Source organism: Ochlerotatus camptorhynchus, unplaced genomic scaffold, assembly GCF_037179485.1.
Source record: "Ochlerotatus camptorhynchus isolate MF236.1 unplaced genomic scaffold, CSIRO-AGI_Acam_v1.1 ptg000768l, whole genome shotgun sequence".
Lineage (NCBI taxonomy): Eukaryota > Metazoa > Arthropoda > Insecta > Diptera > Culicidae > Ochlerotatus > Ochlerotatus camptorhynchus.
Genome location: NW_027041235.1, coordinates 133,027 through 146,986, shown reverse-complemented (window position 1 = coordinate 146,986; position 13,960 = coordinate 133,027). Strand labels below are relative to the sequence as shown.

General features: G+C 42.2%; 1 protein-coding gene across 4 annotated transcripts in view; it reads right to left on the bottom strand.

Annotated features, from left to right (window-relative positions):
* The window catches only part of Dyrk2 (Dual-specificity tyrosine phosphorylation-regulated kinase 2), a 127,334-nt gene that overhangs the window by 33,699 nt on the left and 79,675 nt on the right, over window positions 1–13,960 (bottom strand). For all 4 annotated transcript variants that reach the window (XM_065238374.1, XM_065238375.1, XM_065238376.1 and 1 more), the window contains exon 5: window positions 95–233. In XM_065238374.1, coding sequence (XP_065094446.1) covers window positions 95–233 — 139 coding nt within the window. The remainder of the gene's footprint in view (window positions 1–94; window positions 234–13,960) is intronic.

Sequence of the window (13,960 nt, the reverse complement as noted above, 5' to 3'; positions counted from 1 at the left end):
GGAAACCGAAGACAAGAGCATACAGAGGAAAATGGTAAATGGATTATGACACGGATTTGTCCATTTCGGTTCATCGTGGTCGGATGGCACTTACGGGCTTTAGATCACAGTGAATGATGTTCTCCTGGTACAGCAGCCGGAGACACTTGACTATGGAGTTGCAAAACCTTCGGATGAGGCTCAGACTGAAGCCTTGGTAGTTGTTCTTCTTGATGAGCTCATACAGGTTCAGGCTGAAACGGCAGAGAGAAAGGATTCGTTTTTAATCGATTGTGGAGGATGCCTGCGACTCGTGCCGCAGAGCCATTATTGGCAGTGACAGATATAGCATGGCATGATTTGGCACAAATCACGATTTAACTTCCTTCAACCCGAGCTTGGGCCAAAGGCCAAGGCAGTTTGTGACGTGGGAAATGTTGTCAATAAACAAATCCAGCCTCGGCAGGAGCAGCAGAAGCAGTTGTTTACGGTAGCTTTCAACGATCCGTTGTTTGCGCGGGAAAAGTTTTTCCGTTAATCACTTTAAGTTTAAAACCGGCATTGTCCCAAGAACGACCGGTTGCCATGAACGTGAACGTGAGCTTTCATGACTGATCGCAATTTGTTATGGAGCAGGGCTTTTAATTTTTATTACTTTGTGATGCAATTCGAGCGGGTGCAATTATGGATCAAACCTCCATTAGGCTAGGTGATGATGGACAACTTTTAAGGCTTGTCATCGGTTGTCATCATGTTTTAACTATTGTTTGATAAAGTGTATGCCAGTGGGTCGGATGGCTCACAGATCCGCTTGGCTACTACGTTCCAATTGTTTTTAACTAAGGATCACTTTCAAAACATTTTGATTGAGAGCTGGAGAACATAATGGTATCCTAATGTATCAATCAATCATTTGAATATGGGAGGTTCTTTCCGGATTGAACTTTTCTTAATAAAAATCTGGTTCAAACTTATTAATAGCAAATCGTTTTACCTCTTCAACGAACATTATCCATTTAACTATCGGATTCCATTTATCTAATATGCATAAACGGTTGTTTACATGTTTATCATCATTAAATCGTTATCGGATCCGGAATCTACACGGAATCGTGCATCTCGGCGTCGCCGTCGTTTTTGTCTTTGCCTTTGTCTGAATCCCTTCCTGTACCATGCAACTCCTTCACTTTACTTCCATCGTTACCAGCACAGAAATATCCTTTTGCTCATTTCTACCCACCACAGGTTTCCTTTCGGCCTCCGAGCTTTAGACTCCTTTAATACATCGATTACACAAATGACAAATCCGTTCACTTAAAAATAAACAAACAACGCTTTCGAGCTGAAATCGACAAAAGTCAACAAAATAAATTACCTAGCGCGCAAATTCAGATAATAAATGTGAGAAACAAAAGTTCTTCTGTCATTGAAGGATTTAAAAAAAAGCCCTTCTTTAGGGGAAAACTTTGTCCTTTTAATAAACAAAAATTATCACGACAGAAAAAGGAGTCCAAACGTCGTCGACTATTTCCGCACTGACATCACCATATAATCGGATTTAATGACTTTCGGTGAGCTACTAATTAATTATCAACGGTTGATCTTTGCGCGTTTCCCCTTCCTTGGTCCTCTTGTTGTGACAAACTTCCACTCGCCAAATGATGGAAAAGCTCGATGGCTTGTTTTTTTTCCGGTGCTTTCTCCCTAACTTTGTTGAATGTTTGACATTTTCATTGCGCACGAAGTCGTGCTCACGATGCGAGGCGAGTAACTTTAAATGTCATTTTTTCCCTGAAGGTAGATAGTTCATCGGTTAATTTTTCGCAAGCTTAAAATAACCTAAATGAGACTTGAGGCACGCTTGGACGGATCCGCAAGAAAGAGCAAAGTTCGAATACAACAACAACAACAACAACCAGGGGTGGGAAAAGTTAAACAAGCATGAAAACGGATGGATTCAGCTTTCTTCACGATTGTCTGATAAGAAAAGTTCTCCTTGCGTTTGGTGATTCAATGCTGGGAAGTGAAACTGCGATTAGATAACGACTGATTGGGGTAGTTAGGGAAATAGATGCTAACTGTATTGAAATTTTATTCCAATTTGTCATGATTAGCAGTCCAGGCTTGCTTCCACTCACTTGCTATAAAAACATGATTTTCTGAATTTTGCAATCATTAGATGTTATAATCATATTTCATACTTGTTAGATACAAGAAGAGGTTGAAAAGCAAGTGTTTGACACATGAAACCTGTCAAATTTGCTTTCAGATAGTCACAATCAGCGATTTTACGACTCGCGAGCGCTCACTCTGAGTGAACGCTCACGAATCATAAGATCACTTATTGTAACACTCTGGTAGCGAAATTGACAGGTTTTATGAGTCAAACACTTGCCTTTCAACATCTTCTTGTATCTTACAAGTACAAAATATCATTATAACATCTAATGATTTCAAAATTTAGGAAATCATTTTTTTATAGCAAGTGAGTGGAAGCAACCCTGATTAGCACTTTGTCAATGCATCTGTTAAGTAATTAAACTGAAACGCGAGAGTTCGTTTCAAATCTCGCTGCCCAGTTTCTAAGCAAATTTGGCACGAGTAAGCATATCCATAAAGATGAGGTTCACCATGTCGGCGGCTGGTTCGATTTCCGCTGCGGGTTTCTTTTGAACCGTCTCGGTGTCATTAGCGCACTAATTTTTCGGTTCGTAAGAAATTAGTGGAAAAAGTTTTTCATTATTGGAATTATTTTACAGAAAGCTAACTACAAAGACACGAAGTGGACAGTAATTGAGCGTTTTCTATTTATGGAGCATTTTATCGTTTGAATGGTACGAAAACTATAGTGTTTTTCCATTTCAATACTTATACAAGTACCATGCGTAAAGCAAATTAGTAGGAAGCCGGGGGAGGGGGTGTCCACCAGACTGATGCAAAATTTGAAATTTTCGCTCCACAGTGCTCAAAAGGGTTCAAATTGGTTCCTGATTAACCTTCCAAAATTTGATATCATTTAGTAAGAAACTGACTTGACACAAACCCTTTGAAATTTATATGGAAATTACTATGGGAAAACCAAACTTTTTGTTCATTGTCTTCTACCCATTTTCCATATTGCTTTTTTCGAAAATTTCTATAATTATTCTTACGGGAAATTTTATAAGCTACAACTTTGCCCAGTTTTTTTTTCCAGCCAAATGTCAAATTAAATTGTTATTAATAGTTTAACTGATTGATAATCTTATGGCATGATCTAGCACCTATTCTGTGGACAACACTGTATTCTGCAGTGTGATATAGTAGCCATTATATTTGTGCTCTATTCTTCGCACCAGAAACACCAATGCAGTGGTCCAGAGCGGAAAAATACATGGAAATTGGGTTTTCCGCAAAATCTACTGGTTAGTGTTTTGATGTCTTCGAAAGAGTTGTTGGTAATAAAAAAGCGCATCTTTTCATTGGATCAGTCATTAGGGTGATTCAGTTTTAGGGTGACTTCAAAAATCTTACTCTTCAGGGAAATTTTTGTAGAGGATGCAAAACCAAGCAACTTTGTCGAAGACGTCACATTTGTATCTCATCATCTACGCATTCTACGAACTGAAACAACTAGAAGGTTAGGGTTATTCATGAAAAAACAGTTTTTTGACCATAACCTTTTTTGCTTTGTATTCAGAGAAAACTGTTCTTCAGAACACTTTTAGAACTTTAAAAAACACACATTTTGATAACTTATTATTACGTTTGAACCTCTGAATCAAAAGATATAGTCATTTTAAGGTAAGAAACAAGTATTTTTCAAACTAACATAACTTTATAACGCGCAAGCCAATTTCAAATCTATTGAAAGTAATGGAAAGAAGAAATTTAGTTCTATATTTGCTGAAAAAATTGCAGCGATATCAATTTTCTAATTTGATATATTTGAATTGGAAAATTGTCATTTTCTCAACAACCAACAAGCCAATCCTGCGAGTATCCAAATGGTTCCCAACAGTCGGACAGTTCAGCACCATCTCGATGCTGCTCCAGCCCAGCCAATTACAGGTTTATTCACCGCTCCTGGTTTATCATACGCTGGTGCTGTCTCAGGTGAACCTGTCGACGATTCTTCGTTCACCTCCGAGTTGTGACGCTCGTGGTTAAGGTCATCATCATCATGCGCACCTGCAAGACTAGATATGAACAGCTACATGCTGCCCTGTCCCTTGTCACTAAGTATGGACCGTGAAGCCATCAAGATCGTAAATTGGAATGCTTGCCCTTGAAGAGCAAAAACATCGAGTTTGTTGACTTTCTCAACGAACGACACATCGACATAGCCGTCATCACCGAGACTCACTTGAAGCCCGAGCTGAACGTCTTCCTTCCCGACTTTTGGCTCGTAAGGCTTGACCGCACTAGCTCCGGGGAGGGGGAGTGGCCATCGCTGCGAGACGGAACATCAGCTGCCGGCTACTACCAAGCTTCCAGCTGAAAATTATCGAAGCCATCGGAGTTGAGATGTCCAATCACCATCATCGCGATCTACTGCCCCAAGCAAACCAACTTTAGGGACGGCTCGGCCGCAGACCTCCGAAGAGACATCATCAAACTAACACGACGGCGGCAAAATTTCGTCATCGCTGGCGATCTGAACGCCAAGCGTCAAGCCTGGGGCAATAGTCGGCGAAATCAGAACGGCACAATCTTATACAACGATCTGCAGGAAGCCCACTACAAAATGCTGTGTCCGGACAATCCTACCCGGATGAGTCGATCCGGAGCTCATGCCACCATCGACATATTCATCAGCAACATTGTCGATAACATCTCTCAACCTATCGCCTATCAGGAACTGAACTCGGACCACTATCCGGAAGTAGGTTCCTCGGCCAAGTTTCCCGGCGAAATTACCATCGTATCAACTGGCAGCAGTACCAGTGCTGTGTGGACACAGCAATCGACTACGACGTCCTACCGGAGTCGTTCGAAGAAGTCGACCAGTGTCTGCAAACCATCGAAGAGGTGATATCGCGTGCCAGGGAGCAACACGTACCAGCATCCAGACAGGTGAGTCATACTCTGAACCTTGACAGCCCAACCAAAGATCTTATCAGGCTCCGTAACACCATTCGTCGGCAGTTCCAGCGTTCTGGGCTGCCCCGCTTGAAGACCAATGTCAATAGGCTAACCAAAATTATCCAGGCCAGGATGGTGGAACTCAGAAATAACGATTTTGCCAACAAGATTCGCTCTCTCCCAGATTGTGCAAAACCATTTGGGAAGATGACCAAAATTTCGAAAAATAAGTCGAGACCGATCCCTCCGCTTTCCTCTGTTGATCAGAACTTGGACCCATCCCTACTCATAACCCCAGTTGAAAAGGACAATGCTCTTGGCCAACATTTTGTGATTTCACATAATCTTGGCCAAACCATGGTGAGTCCCCATGGGCCTGCCGTACTGGAGGCAATGTCTAGAGTCGCTGACACCCCCGTAGTAGTGCATGATGATAGTAGAATATCGGCTGATGAGGTGATAGCAGCTATTAGAAGCACTAAACACATGAAGGCTGCGGGTATGGATGGTGTAGTCATCCTCGAGTTGAAAAACTTGAGTATTGACTTCTTCAACCATCTTACCGTTATCTTCAACAAATGTTTGGAAGTTAGTCAAAGTGATTCCAATACACAAGCCTGGCAAAGATCCAACCAGTGCCAGAAGCTATCCGCCCCATCAGCCTCTTGACCTCCATCTTGAAGCTATTCGAAAAGGTGACACTCAGCCATCTGCTGGTGTTTTCAAATGATAATAACATCTTTCTCAAAGAGCAATTCGGGTTTAGGAAAGGCCACTCTACCATCCACCAACTCGGAAAGGTTACTAACATCATCAAGTGGAACAAGTCAGTTTCCAATACATCTGCCATGGCATTGTTGGACGTCGAGAAGGCGTTCGACAATGTCTGGCATGATGGCCTAGTATACAAGCTGCATCGATACAACTCTCCGATCTACCTCGTGAAGATCATCAAAAACTACTTGTCGGGCAGATCATTCCAGGTCTACTTAAACAATGTCCCCTCCGATACGTTCAACGTTGATGCAGGGGTCCCTCAGGGTAGCCTGCTTGGGCCTATCCTATTCAACATTTTCACGTCAGATTTTCCTCCCCTGCCGGGTGGTGGTATCCTGTCAATGTTCGCATATTACACCTTCATCATCTATAAGGGTCGAGTGATCCGTGCTCTGGTGAGTTAACTACAATCAGGCCTGGATGTTCTGTCCGACTATTTCAAGAGCTGAAAGATTTGTATCAATGCAGCTAAAACACAAACCATTATGTTTCCACACTCGAATTCACCTCGGCTTGTCCCGCCTGCTTACGTCAAGATTCATCTTGATAGCACTCCCATTGTCGAGTGAAGTAGTCTACCTTGATCTCACCCTCGATAACAAATTACTATTCCGATCCCATGTGGACAAGACATCCACCAAGTGTAACAACTTGATCAGGTCGCTTTACCCTCTGATAAACAGGATGTCCACCCTGTGCCTCAAAAACAAGCTTGTTGTCCACAAGCAGATCATTCTGCTGGCTATTGAGTATGGTATGCCAATCTGGGAGAGTTGTGCTAAGTGCCACCACCTAAAGCTTCAGAGGATCTAAAACAAGATCCTCAGAATGATCCTTAACAGTCCACCGCGAACTCGTAATTCTGAGATTCACCACCTGGCCGGTCTTCAAACACTCGAGGAGCGAAAGACTTCCACGCTGGAAAGGTTCAGAGTCGCCTGTCTGCGATCAAACCACCAGATCATTCGTGATTTGGCAACCTAGTTTAAGTAGTTGGGCAGGTTATTGTGCTCAAGTAGGTAGGTTTTCATTTTTTTTTTTAATTCAAACCAAAACAATCCCATAAAAGGTATTCTGTAAATTAGCGATAAACGCAATCATCATTAGAATAACCAATTAACTAGAACAAAGATGAAGAGCCAAAGGCTAATCAATTGAAATGTTAAACCAAATGTCGAAACATTAAAAACCCAGAAAATAAACGTAAATTTTACTACTAGTTTTATTACTATTATAATTTCAAATCTCTCCCTATTCATCTTCAAGATGGATGTTTATTGTTTAAGGTATATGGGAAATGCAGGTAATTTCGGCCTAAGTGGCCCTAATTTGGGCCCATACATAAATTCAGCAATCGACTAAATTTTCAATAGCAACCAAAAATATCCATATATTTATTTATTTATTTATATGACTGAACATCAACAGGCGTTATTTGCCCCAATGATGTTACTTAAACTAAACATGAAAAGTACTAAAACAAAACATCAATAAGTACATAGATAGTCATCTCGTAAAAAAAAGGAACATTACTAAACAAACTAAACTGATCTAGAAAAAAACGAACTAAACCTCCGGCGAAGCAGCTGGCGAGTCAGGTCAAAATCAAACAGTGCGGAGACCCTATTGAAGAGTCTCTGTAAACCACCGATTGCACCGAACATGCTATAATTAGTTCGCTGTATGGGCAGGCGCAGCATTGAATTATTCCGTTGGGCTCGGGGTTGAACATTGATGTCAATTCGCTCAAGGAGGACAGGGCAATCGGTGCGTCCTTGCAAAATATCCGCAATTAAAAATGCCTTTGCTGTATCGCTTCGGACCGACAGGCGCTCCAGATGGATCAGTTGCAAACGACTTTCGTAGCTAGGCAATCGGGAGGGATCCGTCCACGGCAGTTTACGTAGCGCATATCTCAGGAACCGTCGCTGAACAGACTCAACTCTTTCGACACCGTTGTTGTAGTGAGGAGTCCAGACAACCGAGCAGTATTTTTATATGGAGCGAGACAAGGAGCAGTACAACGATTTAAGGCAGTAGATATCCGTGAAGTCTTTGGCAATCCTGAAGATAAACCCTAGAATTCTGGAAGCTTTGTCGACGGCGTGCGAGATGTGCTGCTTAAAAGAGAGTTTTGTATCCAGAATCACCCCTAGGTCCTTAATTTGGCTGATGCGCTCAATTTCAGTGCCTAACAAAACATACTTGAACATAATAGTCTCTTTCTTGCGCGAAAAAGAGATAACGGAGCATTTGGACGGGTTAACCTCCATACGATTCAGAATACACCAATCAGCAAAAGCATTCAGCTGACGTTGAAAGAAGCAACAGTCTTCAATTGAGTGAATTCGGAGGTACAGTTTAAGGTCTCCTGCGTAAGATAATCGTGGTCCCTCAATTACCAGATTCACCTCGTTGAAATAAATCAGGAAAATCAGCGGTCCCAGGTGACTACCCTGAGGTATGCCGGATGTGGTAGCGAACGTACGGGACTGGTGATCACCAATGACAACAGTAAGATAGCGATCGGTGAGGTACGACTGAAACCATTGCAAAAGGCAGCTGTGGATACCAAGCCTGTCCAGTTTAGCGATTGATATGCGGTGATTCAATTTATCGAAGGCAGCAGATAAGTCAGTATAAATGACATCCGTCTGAGCACGATCCGACATACTGTTAGAGATGTAGGAAGTAAGGCACAGCAAGTTAGTGGCAGTGGAGCGACCAGCCATGAAACCATGCTGGTCGATACTAATATACGGCTTACAGTGAGCGAATAACGTTTCCATAACAACGAGTTTGAAAAATTAAGCAACAGCGTGCAGCAGTGGAGACAACAAACTGTTCAAGTGCGTTTTGAGGAACGCCGATGGAATTCCGTCAGGACCCAGATTGTACGACGACTTGAGTTTCGAGGAAGCCCTGAAAAACATCTCGGGATTGATGTCAATTCTGCTCATGGTTTGGCCAGAGAGTGGTACGTAACTGGCAGCCAGTCGGGCATGGTCGACACTCAGCCTCTCGTCCGTGAAGACACTAGCAAATTTTTCAGAGAACAGCTGACAGATATCTTGCGCAGATGAGGCCACGTAACCATTATGTGTCATAGACGACGGCAGACCAGCTTCATGACGTTGTTCGATGACAAACTTCCAAAACTGCTTGGGACGTGACTTAAGCTTTCTTTGCAATCCACGTCGAAACTGAAGAAAGCACCGTTTCGCAACTCGTTTGTATGCGTGATTGACATTGGAAATAGTTTGAGCGGCGGACTCAATGTCAACGGTGTCCAATAAGTCGTCCCAATCTAAATTGGAGAGCAGCTCGGCGATACTACCATGGTCGGCGTTGCGAAAATCGTACTTAACGTCACCAGTAGCGGCGGGTGGTGACGATCCAGTCTCACCAAAGGAGTGGGCGCCTCGCATAAGAAAGGAGCCATGTACTGGGCGCTTACAAAACAAAGATCCAAACTGCGGTTGTTCTGGTTAATAACATGGTTGATTTGAGAAAGAGTGGCTGAGTTGTAATTGTCCAGAAGGAGCGAAGCGTAGGAATGGATGACAGAGTGATCCATGTCAGGATAGAGGAAGCCGTTGCGAGTTTTTTTTTTTTTCCATGAAATACCCGGGAGATTGAAGTCACCAAACACAATAACTTCATCGGTTGCTTTTGCGGTATCCAGAACAGAGAAAACCGATTAGCAATGGGTTTCGGATGAGGTCACGCTCCCGTATACCGCACCGCACAGAGAAACAAGGTACGATCGCCCAGTTTAATCGACGTCTACACCTGCTCTAAGCATGTCTAAGCATTATTTTCAAGTAACCTCGCTCTAAACCTAGCATTTATAGCCACTAAAACACCTCCGCCTTTAACTTTCCGACTATTAGCAGCATTCCTATCGCAACGGAAAGCTTCATAATCGTCGCCGAACACCTGACGAGAGAGCGTGCGTGCATCCAACCATGTGTCCGTGAGAAAAATGATGTTGTAGCAAAGATCCGAGGTAGCTACACGAAAATCGTCGACATCACAGTTGATACCACCGACGTTCTGATAATACAGCAGCAAGTCTTTGACGTTGAGTTGGAAGACCCCTGCACTATTCCCACACGCAGGGCCGGGACGACTGCTGAGCGCTGGCATCTGATCGTTCCTTTTTTCTACACTCTAACTTGAAAGTACTCATTAATGAGTAAAAAAAGACCCATTTTGAAGAAAAGTGGCTTAACTCATTAATGATTAAACAATTTTACCCATTAATGAGTATCTGTTACCCATTAATGATTAACAATTACTCATTAATGGGTAACAGATACTCATTAATGGGTAAAAAATTTACTCATTTAATGAGTTAAGCCACTTTTCTTCAAAATGGGTCTTTTTCAACCATTTATGGGTACTTTCAAGTTAGCGTGTAGCGAACGGCAGCAGCAGTATGAATTCAATTTCACCATTCCCTTATGTGCGGTACTTTGTATACCATTCAATACCCCTACACTACGCTTTGCATTCATACATACCGATGCACAGTAAAGCGAATAGATACCAAAAAGCATTCCCACTTTCTCTTCTTCAAAATCCTCTCCCGTACAGTCGCTCCCTTTCGCTCTGGTTTCATTCCCATTTTGATTTCATTCGGGTTCCTTTTTTCGTTTTGGGTTGGGAATGTCCGAAAAAACAGTCAATGAACGGCATTCATCGAGCAAAGTGGTTGGTGTGTTAGATGCTAAAAAATAATATGTTGGTTTGAAAGAACAATGTTTGGTTTTTGAATAACAACATTCAAGAATCAATATGATTTTTGTTTATCAGAATGAGAGTATTTGAATGAATCTATAGTGCCTTTTCATATAGGATTGTTTAATAAATTTTATTTTTATTAAATTGTCAACCTATTAACTTCTACCTTTTAGAAATTCATCATAAATACATTCGCACGGATTTCAGACCTTGCAGTCAGCATGCCACGTTTACTAAGCCAGCTGTTCAACAGGATGAACTGGACAGTTTTTTAGCGGACATGTTTGGAGGCTGTCTAGCAGGTTCAAGCGGAGACCCGAAATGTATCCCAAACAAAACGCTTCCAGAACAGTTAAGTGTGTTGGATGTTGGATTGCGACCAGGGGTTGAAACTGTTGACGTTTTTTACTACACTCGCTTCGTTGTCGTGCGCGACAGTCTGTTTTTATTCCTACACTCATGCTCTACCGTCGTCTCTCTCACACAACATAACCGGTAGAATAACATTCGAGAGAAGAGAAAATTATCAAATAACTATCATATGACATGAGTAATTTCGTTCTAATTCCTCAATTTGGTGTAAATTAAACCATTTCTGATCAGAAATGTTATTCCTAGGACATCATTGCTTGCTATTTTCAGAATTCACACAAGCACAACATCAGCAGCTCTTATTATGAGAAAAACTAAAATACATACATTCGTGACGGTCTTCGGCGACAGTGTCATATGACAGAGCCTGTCGTATGACATTTGAGTTTGGTACTGTACTATGATAGCTTGTTTTCCAAGTGTCGGAGGCAAAAGCAGTCGATTATCACAGAAAATGTGTCGACTACCGTGACCGCTTACAAGACTGATTGCGACAACCACACCATGTCAACGTTTGGGAGTACTGGGTACAGAAGAAAATCATGCAAAAGGATCTCTTTGAAGCGTAATTTAGGCCGTTCCATCGATGCAAGTATCAGTGGAACGTGCTTTCAGTGCTCTGGCGTTAACGATTTTAGATCAGCGCACATCCTTGGGTGAAAACACCCTAGAAGATTTGCTCACTATCAAAATAAACCAACCAACTCAAATAATAGAAGTAATGGAAGGGTGATGATTTAATGAACTTCAAAGCAACGTGCAATCATTTTTTAACAAGCAGAGACATAAAAACCTAAGTCTACTCTACTTAGGTTTTTTTATTTCTATGCTTGTTAAAAATGATTGCACGTTGCCTTGAAGTTCATTAAATCATCACCCTTCCATTACTTCTATTATTTGAGTTCAACAAGTAGTAGAGTAGATGTTTGGGGCCTCCCTTAGCTCAGTCGATAAGGAGCAGCTACAAAGCAAGATCATGCTGGAGGTGGCTGGGTTCGATTCCCGGTCTGGTCTAGGAATTATTCGGGTTGGAAAATTTCTCGACTTTCCTGGGCATAGAGTATGATTGGACTTGCCACACAATTATACTACTGCAAAAATGGTACAGGCATCGGAAGCGCTCAATTAATAACTGTGGAAGTGCATCTAGAACACTAAGTTGAGAGCACGAAATAAGCTTATATGCGATAAGCAATAAGCTTGAAATGCGAAGAAGAAGAAGAGTAGATGTTTGTATATTTTTTGACTTATTAATGTCATGCCGAGTTCTTATATATCATCATCGTATGACATTTGACGAGTTTAGTCACTTTAGCTCCGTAAATATTAATATTTTAATAGATTTCTTGAGTTCTAAAATGGTATCAAACATCCATTTCCGACTTCTACAGGTTACGCTGTTTCCGGAAATATCCATGTTGTATGGTATTTGCAGATTCATAGTGTTCTAGTACATCGGAAGTCGTTATCTTGTATTCCAAAATGGCATCGAAGATCCATTTCTGGCATCTACATTCTGCACCGGTTCCGAAAATATCCATATTGTATGGTATTTGACGAGTATTCATAGTGTTCTAGCATATCGGAGGTCACCATCTTGGATTTCAAAATGGCATCGAACATCCATTTCTGGCATCTACATTCCACACCGGTTCCGGAAATATCCATATTGTAAGGTTTTTGACGAGTATTTATAGTATTCTAGCATACCTGAAGTCGCCATCTTGGATTCCAAAATGGCGTCAAACTTCCATTTCCTGCATCTACATGTCACACCGGTTCCAAAAATACTCATATTGTGTGGTATTTGACAAGTTTAATTGTTTGCCTAATCGTGCGGGAGTCCTTCATTTACGCGAAATCCGCGTCGCGGATCGCTGTTTTCCAACGCTTAACCCGCTTAATATGACTGCCGATATATAAAAAAAGATACCATCGAGATGAATCGTATCATACGTATATATTCCAAGCGCTGCTATCTCACACTGGAAAGGAAAATAATGTGTGTGCGAAATGCTTCCGTGCGGTAGCCGATAGGTAATCCGTCTGAATTTACAGCTCCCGCAGTTGGCAATCAACTTGACCAGAGCAGAAGGAATGAATTTAAAAATCGGCATCTGCAAAGCAACTGCACAAAGCACAATGCAGCGTACAAAGGAAATCTGACTGTTTTTAGATCCCATTCAGTGCGACTGTTTTTTCATCAGGTTCAGTGAATGCCGATCACTGCGAATGATGAATGCGGAAAATGTACAAGTTCATGCAGTCACAGGCAGAATGCGTTCCCTCTTCAAGCCCTGGGCTCGACTGCGGTGGGAAGTACAAGGGCTTCCATGAGGCCAACTTCGGTGCGTCCCAGTGTACAGCTGCCTAACTGTGGCTGATAAGAAAAGCCAAATGGAATTTGCTGGACTGGCAAAGAGTTTGGATGAAGTTCGGTAGAGACAAGTGAAACATGTGTCAAAGAAGATGGCAATGACGAAACCGGCCATTCAGGAACGGGTTGGTTGACGAGCTCTGTGCAGCGATGGGATTTGTCACTTATTATGTCATGGTATTGTCTTGGTGATCCGGGTAATTGGGTGACTCCATGCTGGGGGATAAATTGGCATTTGCCGTTCGAGAAGTTTTCCAAAAATTTGTAACATTCCTGTTGTCCTTGAACTCACGGAATAGTATTCCCTTTGGCCACGTTGCAGTCGAAAGAGCCTTTGCTTTCAGCCCGGGACTCATACCGAGTTTGAACGAAATGAATGACACTGCTGACATTCTTACCATTGGCGACTAGTCTGAATGTCTCAACGTCATTTATTCCTAACCTCTGCATCGCCAGTTCACGTACTTGCTCCACTGTGACGTCACGAGAGATACGTGAAAGGTAGAGCCAAAACTTCTGCCTTGGAGGTGGTACAGCAAAAGTGCCGATGGATGGAGATATTGAGCTTGCAGTTCCACACATCAAATCCTGTTGACGGCGTTCAGCAACTTCAGGTTTACGGGACAATCGTCGGCTTCGCAAAGA